The sequence below is a fragment of the Amblyomma mixtum genome, chromosome 4 (assembly GCF_055824585.1).
Source record: "Amblyomma mixtum isolate Tamu chromosome 4, ASM5582458v1, whole genome shotgun sequence".
Lineage (NCBI taxonomy): Eukaryota > Metazoa > Arthropoda > Arachnida > Ixodida > Ixodidae > Amblyomma > Amblyomma mixtum.
In genome coordinates, this window is record NC_143015.1 from 152,221,866 (window position 1) to 152,235,159 (window position 13,294).

Consider the following 13,294-nt stretch of genomic DNA (forward strand, 5'->3'; position numbering starts at 1 on the left):
GAATATTTTTCTCAGCATTTTTCAGCTGTTTTTACTCACCTCAGGCAAGTTCTGTTGCTCTAGACTTGACAGATAATTTTCAGTACGGTCTCAAAACTGGCCGAAGTTCAAAAACGCCAAAAAAGTGACAACTTTGACTTGGGTTTAAAAAAAAACATCATCATCGAATTTTGTTAAAATTTGCCTGAATAATCCTCAATACATGATAACTTTAAGGCACTAGAAAAGTGTTGCATTATATTGTTTTAAAATACAAAAATAAACACAAAACTGAGTTCATGTTTTTGTTATATAGAGTTGCTTATTACTGCCTCTTAGAAATAGTAGCTGTCAGAAATTTGATTTAGCACTCATTGAACGTGGTTACATTTATTTTACCCCAATATCCGAACCATTCTCAATGCTTATAGAGCTTCTATTCGCTTGTTAGCGGCGCTCTTAATGCGTGAAAATGGGAATAAATTCGCTATTTTGCCTGATGCATAAGAATTGGCTGGTGGCGGTCGAACGTTGTTTGCATTCTCTAATTTATTCGTCGTACGGTCTATTGGTATATATAATCGATTTTTTAAAGATATTAGATCATTTCTCGGTTCTTAGAAAAAAATTTTATATATAAAAGTTAATATTAATGCGTTTCTCAATTCGCCGTTTTCGAACCTGCGTCTATTTACCTCTGAGTTCAATGGTTCTACAAGGCACTGTCAGGGGACAAAACGTCGTCTCCTGAGGGGAACAATTTATCTGCAAGGTTTTTAATCATGAGAAGTTTTAATCGGGAGGCAATTTAAAAATGGGATGCCGCTTCATGTGCACATTGCAATTCAGAAAATCGTAACAAGAAATAAACGGCGGCAGTTGATTTCGCTTTTGCGCACAGTATATTGTCCAGCACGAAACACTAACCATATCACAGTCTCTTTCATTAAGAAGCAGCGGTGGAGGCCACGTAGGATGCACTGCCTTAAGTTGACTGAGCGTATTTCCAGATGTGGAGCGTCTGAACTCCAGGCACTTTCTTTGCCAGTTTCCATTGTTCCTTCTTCACTTCGCGAAAGTCTGCAAGCTCCCTCTGTGGCAGCTCCAGAATGGTGATGTTCTTTAGTGTTTCTTGAATTGCGTCTACGAAGCCTCCGGCTCTGTGTATGGCCTCATTGGCAGGCTTCTGCAAGTTGTGGTTTGATGCTCAATGTTTCACTAGCCCACCAATGCCGTCGCAAGCATTTTTGCAGTGTCCAGAGGCCGAAAACATCAATATCGTCCGTTGACATTCACTGCGCTGCAGCTCATGGAACTGGTATTTATTCCTGAAGTGAGCGGGAGCCCCGTCGCTCAAATATATCATCTTAGTGTAGATTGGCGCGTTTTCTTCGAGATGTGCTTTGATTTTCGACAGAGCCAAGCATGCATGAGCGGAATCATGAGACATATCGTCGAAATTAACGGCGTAGTTACCAGTCGATTTCCTTGACATGACAACGCAGGTAAACACGGTTACCTGCTTTTTCCGCCAATGGTACGCTTGTACTCAGTCTGGAAGCAAAACTGTTCATTTTTTGGCAAAATCAAAATGTAAAAAAATTGCACCTCTCTTGCAGCTGTGTGTTTTTTCGTGTTTTTGCTCTTGCTTGCACAGATATAATATAGTTATAGGGAATGCATTTCATGGCCACTCTTAGAAATTCTCTAATAAACGATGAAGCGATCAGAGTTTTTTTAACTAGCTCACCGTATTCCCATGTAGCAATCAACATCTCATCCTCGCTGCTCATTTCAAAATTTTCCAAAGTGAAGATGCCATCATGTGGATAGTGGCACAATTCCTGAGGAAACATGACGCAGCATCACAACATCGAGCATCACAACACAACTTGCGGAAGCCTGCAAGTGAGGTCATACACACTGCCAGAGGCTTCGTAGACGCAATTCAAGAAACACTAAAGAACATCACCATTCTGGAGCGGTCACAGAGGGAGCTTGCAGACTTTCGCGAAGTGAAGAAGGAACAATGAAAACTGGCAAAGAAAGTGCCTGGAGTTTAGACGCTCCACCTGTGGAAGTACGCTCAGTCAACTTAAGGCAGTGCATCCTACGTGGCCTCCACCGCTGCTTCTGAATGGAAGAGATTGTGATCTGGCTAGTGCTTCGTGCTGGACAATATACTGTGCGCAAAACTGAAATCAACTGCCGCCGTTCATTTCTTGTTACGATTTTCTGAATTGCAATGTGCACATGAAGCGGCATCAAATTTTTAAATTGCCTCCAGATTAAAACTCCCCATGATTAAAAACCTTGCAGATAAATCGTTCCCCTCAGGAGACGACGTTTTGTCCCCTGACAGTGCCTTGTAGAACCATTGAACTCAGAGGTAAATAGACGCAGGTTCGAAAACGCCGAATTGAGAAACGGATTAATATTAACTTTTATATATAAAATTTTTTCTAAGAACCGAGAAATGATCTAATATCTTTAAAAAATCGATTATATATACCAATAGACCGTACGACGAATAAATTAGAGAATGCAAACAACGTTCGTCCGCCACCAGCCAATTCTTATGCATCAGGCAAAATAGCGAATTTATTCCCATTTTCACGCATTAAGAGCGCCGCTAACAAGCGAATAGAAGCTCTATAAGCATTGAGAATGGTTCGGATATTGGGGAAAATAAAATGTAACTACGTTCAATGAGTGCTAAATCAAATTTCTGACAGCTACTATTTCTAAGAGGCAGTAATAAGCAATTCTATATAACAAAAACATGAACTCAGTTTTGTGTTTAGTTTTGTATTTTAAAACAATATAATGCAACACTTTTCTAGTGCCTTAAAGTTATCATGTATTGAGGATTATTCAGGCAAATTTTAACAAAATTCGATGATGATGTTTTTTTTTAAACCCAAGTCAAAGTTGTCACTTTTTTGGCGTTTTTGAACTTCGGCCAGTTTTGAGACCGTACTGAAAATTATCTGTCAAGTCTAGAGCAACAGAACTTGCCTGAGGTGAGTAAAAGCAGCTGAAAAATGCTGAGAAAAATATTCAGTGGGGAGATGTTTAGGCATCTTGGCCTAAGGCTGCCCTGAAAAGTGCCTTTTTTGCACCGCATAGCTCCAGAAGCGAAGTTTGCAATTTTTTTACTCGGAAGGTTGAAAAAGCAAGAAAACATTTTTTATTTTCTCTGATTGTACAAGTTGTGACAAAGGTCTGAAAAAATGCTGATGCGCGAAAAAAGTTTTTTGTGCATGGAATGAGGCTTCAAACTTGCAACATTGCGAAGTGCCAAAAACGACATTCTCCACCTCTTGTGACATGCGATTTTTTTCCGAGAAAACTACGAAGCTTCTTGCAAAACTAAGGTTCATTCCTTTGTGTGGACACATTTGCCCATCATATATAAAATTTTCATTGAAAACAAAAAATGGTCATGGGACCTCGATTACCGTTCTTATCTGAACACGCCCATATATATATATATATATGCACTGGGAAGAAGATGATGAACTCGATGTGCGCGAGACTGTGGTGGAGCCCGCCTGACGCTGATCGTCCAGTCACGTCCCCGGTCCCCACTTGCAAATAAACCCGTTCCCGTCCTCGCAACTTCGTATCAATATATATTTCATAAATGGTTTGGTTTGGTTTATGGGGTTTAACGTCCCAAAGCAACTAAGGCTATGAGAGACGCCGTACTGGAGGGCTCCGGAAATTTCGACCACCTGGGATTATGAAACCATTATGGAGCATAGAATAATCAGAAAATTCTTTTTGTATGTGCCCTATTCGAGCTGTTGCTATTTGTAATGTCGTTGTGAACTTGAGTGTGAACTAAATAAGAGAATACACTAGTTAAGAGGCACAGATGCTTGTGAAATGACATTTCGGTGAACTCTTTAATGCCGTGTGCAATCTGGCCTCCTTGATAAGAAACTGCTTTATCTCTCCTTTCCTACAAGGCGATAAAGTAACAGTGATAGCTGTCTAGTGCCCCTGCTTGCCCTCTCGCCCTGCTCCCCTTTTTGAAAATTGGAGGGGACGCTTAATCTCCACCTTGAGGGTATAACGTCATTACTTAATGGGTTAATGCTGATATGTGCAGAATTGGTCACTCTCTATTCAACATTCATATATCCCTTGGAGTCCTCATACCACACCCGGAGCAGTGGTGCAGCGATAAAGCGATGTGCCACTACCCGGCGATGGGAGGTGCTGTCAGTGGTGGGGCTTGTGCGAGCGACATTGCTCATCCCGAGGAAACACTAGCAACTAGTAATGAATTTAACTGCCACCAGCCACGGTGAGCTTACTGTCAACGATTCCGACGCCGACGATTCTGCCGATGACGACTCCAAATTTTGTGCGACGCGAGCTCCTTAACGCTATTGCGCTAACATGATTTGCTCTCGAGAGCCACCGAACCAGCTCACAAATCCCCCTTATGGTTCAAGCCGCAATAGACATACGTTAAGACGAGTGAACAGGGATGAACACCTTTTCTATATGTGAATGCGTGACCATAGACGGCGTATTAACAAAGTGGACGGGCAAGTTCAATTCTACGCCATACTACGACGGTGTTGCCGTCTACTTCGAGTAGAGCGTCCACACAGCTGTTGCAATATCGATGCTCAATGCAGCCACGCAAAATAATATTCGCGTTTTGAGTTATGTGGACTTGGTGACAGATTATGCGCGCTGCATGCTTTGGCGGTCACAACTTTATGCCAGAAACACGGCACTAGAGCAATACGCGTTGAGTTGACAACATTGCTGCAGGAATGCGGCACTTGGAGCATAGGCCACAAGGCCTACTTTGGGTACATTGACAACCGTAGTGAAAAAGTTGAAGGAGCGCAAAACGGGCTCTTTGGGTCAGTCGACAACCAACTCAGTCGCGCTTTCAGGAACGTGGAAGTGGTATCCCGCTGCAAAAAACTGTACTTTCCCTCAATATATTTAGTGCTTAGCGTTGCTGAAGTCCTGGGGAATTTTTTTTTTATTACTTCTAGAAGCAGTTTTTTTACATAACAAATCCTCCTAGCCAGCCAAAAATATCATAATGTGTCACGGCGCATCGTCTTGCTGTAAACATATGCCCGCGAGTCACTTTATGCAGCTAAGTCTCCGAGCTGTAGCGAGGGCCCTCAACTGCGTCTGCCGTGTCTTCTTTCCCATATCATTCTCTGGCGTCGGTCTTCGGAGGAAATAGGGAGAAGCGAAGCCTTTACACTTTAACTGCCTCAGTTCGTAGTATCGCAGGAAACACGCTCGCAGCAGTCAGGGTAGTCACCCGTTCCCTTGATCAGAACGCAGCCGGGTCCGGCACGAGCTCGTCCGCAGCTGCGAATAGAAAGGCTCGCAAGGGTTAGTTGGCAGATTACCTCCCATTTGTTATCACAAAATAAGCAACAGCAAATCTGCTCTAAAACAAAAAAACACACCCTCAGCGGCACAGCTAATCATCCCAATAATGAAAATACATTGGGAAATGCTGGCCCTACAAAGTACTGGAGTGAAAGCATCCATTTCCAATACCTGGTCAATTACCTTTGATGCTTGGTGCGCAACAAGCTACACATGTTCTGTGACCTTCTCCAGCCATCTCTATCGGTCTGTGTGCCACCCGCAGTGGCTTTGTGCTAGTTCCGTCCGGCTGCGTAGCCCGAGGTTGAGAGATCGAATCCCGTACTCCACGGCAGCACTTCGGTGGCGCCGAAATGCAAAAGCGACCCTACAGCATTTCGGAGGTGCGCGGTTCGATCTCTAGTTCCGCCGGCTACCCACTGGTGATACAGTGGGTACAAGTTTCCCCTGGCAGCCTGGTGCTCGGTTTATTCAGGCTGATCATGCTTGGGAAATAGGTCTTTGACCCCACCTTGAGTAGAAGAAAAAACCTTGTGCCATGGCGCTGTTTGGCCGCTGACGCCCTTGCGCCATAAAAATTCATCATCATCATCATCATCAAAACCGACCCTGCATTGTGTGATGACTGCGGCCGCAAAAACCCCCAAGGGTCGAATAAGAGAGCGCAATAATCCTTTCCCGCAAGTATTTGTTTCTTCGTCATTTCGATCCCGGCCGCGGCAGTCGAATTTCTATGGAAGCGAAATTCTAGAGGCTCGTGTACTCTGCAATGTCAGTGCACGTTAAAGAACCCCAGGAAGTCGAAATTTCCGGAGCCCTTCCCTACGGCGTCCCTCATAGCCTCAGCCGCTTTGGGACGGTAGCCCCTATAAACCAAACCAAACCAAAACAATTTCTAGCCTCCTTCATGCCTTCTATTGCGACGGTCTTAAGGAGTCCACCAAAAGTGCTATAATTGCTACCGTACCTTCTTTTCCTGATAAAGCATCTTCATTTAAGGATTTCTCCTTATTAATTTTGCTGCCTGATATACTGGCTCACCGAATGACTGAACGACGAAACTGCCGCGTTAGCATTTGCGTGATAGAATGCTTTAAAATTATCGTAATTAATCAACACATCCTAAAGTTTCATGCGTTTGATATGTGATCTCTTTCCATCGCGGGTAATCGCGAATTCCTCCTATATACACTACTTTTCTTCATGAAGCGATTTTCGTTTTATCCTTGAAGTATATTTTCTCAGCTGTCGCTGGTAAATAGCTCCGGGACAAACACCGTGTCGCTACCGCAGAATCCCCGTTCTAAGCCAAGCACTCACCAAGCCTAGTACGAACCCCATACTTCCCGGCACTTGTGCATTCGATGAACCAGCCGAAGCAGCAGTTTTTTCTTCTAGTTGAATGCCCGAAGCAAAGGCTGCTGTGCCAAAAAAGTTTCAAAATTGGTTCAAGAAGGAGAACGAACCTCGAGATTAAGAGTTTGCCGTCTGGGCTGCAGGTCCATTGTTGACAGGGAAACTCGAACTTGGACGGTTCCCCCGGTGTAACCTCCGTTCCGTTGTACTGGCATTTACCTTGAAGAAGAGAAACATGCAGTTGGTTGCATAAATAATTAGTAGTCTCGTTATCAAGGAAGAGGAGTGGAAAGTTTTTTTTTCATAAGTTGTGACAGTAGTCTCGTATTTCAAGAAAATAATGGAAACCTGCTAGCCAGCAAAACTTGCTATCCTGCTTACTTCAAGTGCTGAGTTACAGTTCGTTTCTTGTGGTTGATATGTATTCTGCCGTCTGACACTGTCTCTAGCTTGAGCTTGCTTAGCTTGAGCAGCGTAAAGCTCTTTCGCGTTTCTATAAATTTCAGTTCTGATTGCTTTAATAGTTAAATTGAAGTTACATTTGAAGTCGCAATTTTCTTCTTGGAGTTTTTCCGGAATAGTTTACATATCCATTCGGTTATTTGGCGACTGTCGTTATTTATTTTTCGTCGATATTCTATTGCTGTTATGTAATTCAAGGTTTTTGTTCCACATATTTAATCTGACTGTAGCTCGTTGAAGAGGTAATTTAAATATACTTTACTTTGTTTTTCGAGACCTTATGCGCTTTTGCTTTGACAACAATTTATTGTACCCCAATTGGCATGTGACACCTGTCAAGCGAGGTTTTGAGGGGCGCGGCGAGCTGCTCGGCCAGCCTGGTTCGGTATGACGGGATACAGGCAGCAACAGCATTGTTGTGCGTGACTCCCTTGTACCGGCAGCGGCACTTACAGGGAAAAAGGCTACATTATTCTTGGCCAATGGGACCAGTGTAGAAGTTCCGGAAGCGGAGGTGGTGATTTCTTCACCGTACTTCTCGGGCAAGGCCATCACGCGGTGCTTGTCTACATCCCTGTACCACATCATAATAGGCAATGTCCCTGGCGCTAAAGCTCCATTCTCGGTCGACCCGCCAGTTCCAACTGGCGGGTCGACACCAACTTGCCCAATCTGCCGTTCTGCTACTGATCAGCCAGCTTCTTCTGCCATGACGGATTCGGTCGATGTTAATTCCCTTACGATGGCGGTGAAGATTCCGGAGAGTAGCAAAAGTCCCGTTCATAACGCACTCCACTTGTCACGGCCGAAGTTTGACCTCAAGCAGGAAGAAGACCCGACCTGAGAGTTGTGTCGCAGGAAGTTGGGCCAAACATTTCCTGGCCAAGGAGTTTGTCCTACGTACGGATGCCTCTGGTACGGGCCTCGAGGCAGTTCTCTTGCAGGAACACGATAGTGTTCTCCACCCTTTCTCGTGTGCCAGCAGGCAGTTGCTACCCCGTGAGACACGCTATTCTGTCATAGAGCGGGAATGTTTAGCGCTTGTATGGGAGTAGCCAAATTTCACATTTTCTTATATGGCCGAACATTCACCATTAAAACTGATCATCTACCGCTTCAGTATTTGGCGCAGGCCAAGCACTTGAATAGCGGCAGTATTCTTTCCCCATACAGTAGCTTCAAAATATCTTCACTGTAAACGGGGCACTGGGGTATCTGTTGCAGCTGGCATCGTCGCTTCGGTGGGACGCGGTTGTTGCGACACGCGTCTGCCCTAAAACAGGTAAGGCCGTGAATACGGACAACCTGAGGCCCATATCACTGACCTCATGTGCGGGCAAGCTTATGGGGACGATGGTTCGGGATCGCCTCTCTCCATACCTGGAGAGTAAGGGCTTCTTTGCAGTTACCATGTTCGGGTTTCGCCCCCACATGTCTGCACAGGATGTCCTTCTCCAGCTGCACAGGGATGTAATACGACCCACAACTATGCAACACAATGACAAAGCCATCCTCGCCCTTGATCTGAAAGGAGCTTTCGACAATGTTAAACACGGAAGCATCCTGGCCAACTTGAGTTCTACCGATTGTGGGGCTAGGGCCTACGCGTATGTAAGAGATTTCTTGACTAATCGCCAGGCCTTTCTTCGGATTGAGGGCGAGGAATACGGCCCTTACATGATGGGAACACGGGGTACCCCTCAGGGAGCGGTGTTATCACCGCTCCTGTTCAACATAGCTATGATGCACCTCCCAAGCCAACTGGCCCGGGTGGAAGGCATTCAACACGCGTTGTATGCAGATGACATTACAATTTGGACCACTGAGGGGAGCCTTGGGGACATGGAGGCCCGCCTTCAGCAGGCCGCTTCCATAGTCGATGCGTATGCCATTGACTGTGGGCTCCAATGTGCTCCAGCGAAATCAGAGCTTTTGCATGTCAGAGCGAACCCAAAGGATAGGACAGCAATTCACATCTCTCTGTCAGGAGGTCCTATTAGAGAGGTGGAGGAGCTCCGTATTCTGGGCCTTTTCATTCACCACAGACTCAGACCGGACTCCACCATTCTGAAACTCAAGAGAGTAGGCGAACAGGTAGGGCGCATGATCCGCCGCGTTTCCAACAAGCGGGGCGGTCTGCGGGGCAGGGACGCGCTTCGGCTCGTCTATGCCTTCGTGACTAGCCGGATCCTCTACGCCGTGCCATATCTCCGCACTACTAAGCAAGACGAGGCGCGAATAGACGCCGTCATCCGCAAGGCAACTAAGCGAGCCCTGGATCTCCCGGTGGCTACCTCTAATGCCAAACTCAAGGCATTGGGGGTGCTAAACTCCTACCAGGAGCTGCGGGAGGCCCACCTCGTGAACCAATACACGCGGCTCATGCAGACGGCCCCTGGGCGCCGCCTGCTAAACCGCTTACACATCCAACACGACTGCACTCCAGAGGAGGCGGAGCGTATCCCAGTACTGTGGCGCCATATGCTCTGGGTCTCCCCGCTCCCTCGTAACATGGACACCGACATGCACGTAAACAGGCGACAAGCGCGGGCTCGGGCTCTTGAGAGACAACACGGCTCCCGACCCGGTGTATATTATGTAGACGTAGCAGGCCCATCGCCCACGGGATTTTACACGGCCGCTGTCGTTCACCAGGAAATGCACGTTGATGGACTCTCTTTTCGAGCCCCAAATTCAATGCGAGCCGAGGAGGTAGCGATAGCGCTTGCTGCCGCCCACGCCAATTCGAGAATCATCATTACGGACTCCCGAAAAGCATGTGATCATTACTTGGCAGGGGAGATCTCCCCCTTAGCTGCTTGCATTCTAAGACGGACTGCCACTGATCCAACACCCAAAAGAATCATTTGGGCTCCTGGCCACCAGGGCTTACGAGGTAATGAGGCCGCTGACGCGGCTGCCCGAGTGCTTACTCACCGGGCTCCTCATCCCAGCTCTTCTGGCTCGGAGACTAACCAGCCGCTGCTGCGATTCAAGGAAATTATAACGCATTATAGCGACATCCACCGCCTTTTCCCGGCCCCTGCAAAGGGGCTGAGTAAGACGGAGGAGCGAACTTTAAGGCGCCTGCAGACAGGTACTCTACTCTGTCCTGCAATCTTAAAGCATTACGATCCTAACACGGATGGGCGATGCCCACACTGTGGGGAGACCTGTGATATCTTCCACATGGTGTGGGCATGTACTCAAAATCCCCACCTCCCTCCTTCCCCTACCCCTTCCAGAGAGGCATAGGAGACTGCCCTTCTCAACTGCTCCTCGCTTGAGTCCCAAAGGGCTCTGGTGAAACGGGCTAGAGACGGGGCATTGTCATGCGGTGTCCCGGACTAGGGACGCCGACCATGTAGCGTGGCCACTCTGTGGCTCCCAAACTCTATTTCAGAAATTAAACGTTTTCACCACCACCACAACCACACGCGTCTGTTCTTTCTGCCTTCCCTCTCACATCTTTCAACTCTCTTCTGTCTGCACGTGGCAGCGAGAGTGGTTCAGCCTGAGCCAGTGGGCAGGCCCGTGCACTTTCCCTTTTTTCCTTCCTACAGTCATATCAACAACATCAACTTCACTGTAAACGAATATTCTCAAAAACCTTGGCTCTGTTTCTCCTTTTCATTGCACCTGCTTTAGCACTTTCCGGAAACATATGCATTCGTTTTCACAGCGTGTTTCCCAATCACTAAAAATACCTAAACCTTAGTTTATAGGCTAGCCTTTGCAGACGACTGCCATTTTATTTGAGTTGTACATAACAGATTAGAAGTAATTGATTACCTGTTATCAATTATATTTTGTATTCTGTAGTTAATCGATTGTATTTTTCTGACTGTAACTTTCCTGTAATTCAAATTACATAATTAAATTACTTTTTTTTCAGTGGTAAGGCGCTCGTGTACCGAGCCGGAGTAAACGGGTTCGAACCCGACCGCGGCGGCCGCGTTTCGACGGAGGCGAAACGCAAGAGGCGCCCGTCTGCTGTGCGATGTCAGTACACGTAAAAGATCCCCAGGTGGGCGAAATTGTTCCGAAGACCTCCACTACAGCACCACATTCTCCCTTTCTTCTTTCACACCCACCTCCCTCCCTTCCCTTACGGCGCGGTTCAGGTGTCCGCCGAGATATGCGAGACAAATACTGCGTCATTTCCTTTCCTCAAAAACGAACTTTATCAATTACTTTTTCTCGAATTGATTACTGGCAATCGTCTACTCACGTTGCAAAAGTAAGTTGTAACCAGCGGTACAGCTCTGAGAACTTCTCAACCGGATGGCAAACACTGGCGCTAAAAGATATGCTTATTTCGGGGTAGAGTAACCACGAACCGGTGGCTGAGAAACATCGCGCGGTAAGTCCGGACCACAACCCGAGCACAGCCATCTCCTTGTACGCCTCATTCCCATTCCCATTCCTCATTCCCAGAAATTTCGCGTTGCTGCTCTGTACGAACCTCCCGTCCTCTTCACCACATACCTCTCTCTACGCCTAACTCGGAGGCTTCGACACAAAACACGGAGCAAATGCGCACGGAGCAACCGGAGCAAAACCAATTTACCAATTTCAGTTTGTCCTAAAAACATGCGCGTGACGACTCAACCGCTGCCTACAGTCCCAAAGGACCTTAGTCGCCATGGCGCGAGCTGCGTTAGAAGCGATTGGGGCTTCGGAGTAGGAATGAAACCTGGACTTGTGAGGACTTGGGCAAATAGGGCCTGTGCCCAAACACCTCCTTGTACGTACCCAATAATTGTTTACCACCCACCCCCACCTTCCGAGCCTATTACAACAGGATATCCAAAAGATACTAACTGCATAACTTAATAGTCACTAGCGGTGAAATTTCAGAACGATATACAGCCAAAGAACTCTTCCTGAATTTTTAGTGTCTGTTACTGGTCAAAACAGCTGCTTATGAATCCAGCTGGCGAGGTTTCTTTCAGTCACTAGATCATAATTTAAAACACTTAATATGCTCAAGAACGTTTCTATCTGTATAGCCACTAGAACTATAGAAATGCCTTAGAAGTGCAAGCATTTTATAAAAATGATGGCTCTAAAAAATACTGTCTCAGGTCCATGCCGACGTTTCGTTGCAATGCGTTGAAGCATACCCAACAATTCTGGATAAAAGCATTTCTGAGCAGGAAACCGTAAATGAACGCAATTTTTTCATATAATGTAAGATTTCCCTATCACGGTCAACAAATCCGCCGATCTCCCACACATTATTCTCGCCGTTTTGGTTTTTCTATTATCAGAAGGGTTCTCTATTGGTTTTCTATGGTACTCAACTTTTCGATGCAATCCATGGGAACCCAGCTGCGGTGGCTCAGTGGTTACGGCTCACGGCTGCTGGCCCGAAAGACGTGAGTTCTATCCCGGCCGCGGCGGCTGAATTTCGATTGAGACGAAATTCTAGAGGCCTATGTACTGTGCGATGTGAGTGCACGTTAAAGAACCCCAGGTGGTTGAAATTTCCGGACCCCTTCACTACGGCGTCCCTCATAGCCTGAGTCGCTTTTGGCCGTTAAACCCCAATAAACAAAGCAACCAAATACTCGAAAAAAAAAAACATTTTTTTTCTGCTACATATCAGAAGAGTGGACAATTTTCCGTAAAAGTGTCTTAGAATTTTCCAGTTTTCAAAATTTTTGTCCGAGAATGTTGGACATGCCTGTTCCGAAAGCTCAGCGCTTACCGTCTTCGACGGGGACATCGATTAAAGCAACGGAGGCTGCCGACAGTCTCCACTCCGCCACAAAGACGGTCCCAATGGCCACAAGAACAGCTGCTTGAAAACGCATGATGAGGTGCTGCTGCTGCTGCTTCTTCCAGCACCTGGAATGAGTCTGAACCAGTGCTCCCGTTTCTGTCTCTCAAATATAAGCGGCGGGAAAACCTTCACTGACAGTACGAGTACACTTTGGAGTGGGCTATCCAGTGCTATCTACCATACTCGGCACTTCGCTTTGACCCGTATGCTGGAACGCACCGACAGGTTGTAGAAAGCCTCTACTACTCGAGCCGCGAGGAGTGGGTTGTCCAGTTTTATCTACTATACTCGACACTTCACTTTCACCTCTTATACTCGAACTCACCG

General features: G+C 46.5%; 1 protein-coding gene and 1 pseudogene across 1 annotated transcript; both read right to left on the reverse strand.

The window, feature by feature from the left end:
* Nucleotides 1-910: 910 nt before the first annotated feature.
* Nucleotides 911-1,897, reverse strand: LOC149348801 (uncharacterized; annotated as a pseudogene).
* Nucleotides 1,898-5,212: 3,315 nt separating this feature from the next.
* LOC149348802 (U-scoloptoxin(16)-Er13a) lies at nucleotides 5,213-12,998 on the reverse strand. Its single transcript, XM_089585910.1, has 3 exons — nucleotides 12,893-12,998; nucleotides 6,828-6,936; nucleotides 5,213-5,337 (listed from the first exon to the last, which is right to left on the reverse strand). Exons 1-3 carry the CDS (start codon nucleotides 12,996-12,998, stop codon nucleotides 5,238-5,240), a joined length of 315 nt encoding a protein of 104 aa, XP_089442036.1. The 3' UTR covers nucleotides 5,213-5,237.
* Between the last annotated feature and the right edge of the window lie 296 nt (nucleotides 12,999-13,294).

Excerpts from the sequence above, each read along its gene's own strand:
- LOC149348802 (XM_089585910.1), bottom strand. The coding sequence starts at position 12,998 with ATGCGTTTTCAAGCAGCTGTTCTTGTGGCCATTGGGACCGTCTTTGTG. Across the intron at positions 6,937-12,892 it reads CGATGTCCCCGTCGAAGACG|GTAAATGCCAGTACAACGGA; the intron begins GTAAGCGCTGAG and ends CTCTTCTTCAAG. Across the intron at positions 5,338-6,827 it reads GGCAAACTCTTAATCTCGAG|CTGCGGACGAGCTCGTGCCG; the intron begins GTTCGTTCTCCT and ends TTCTATTCGCAG.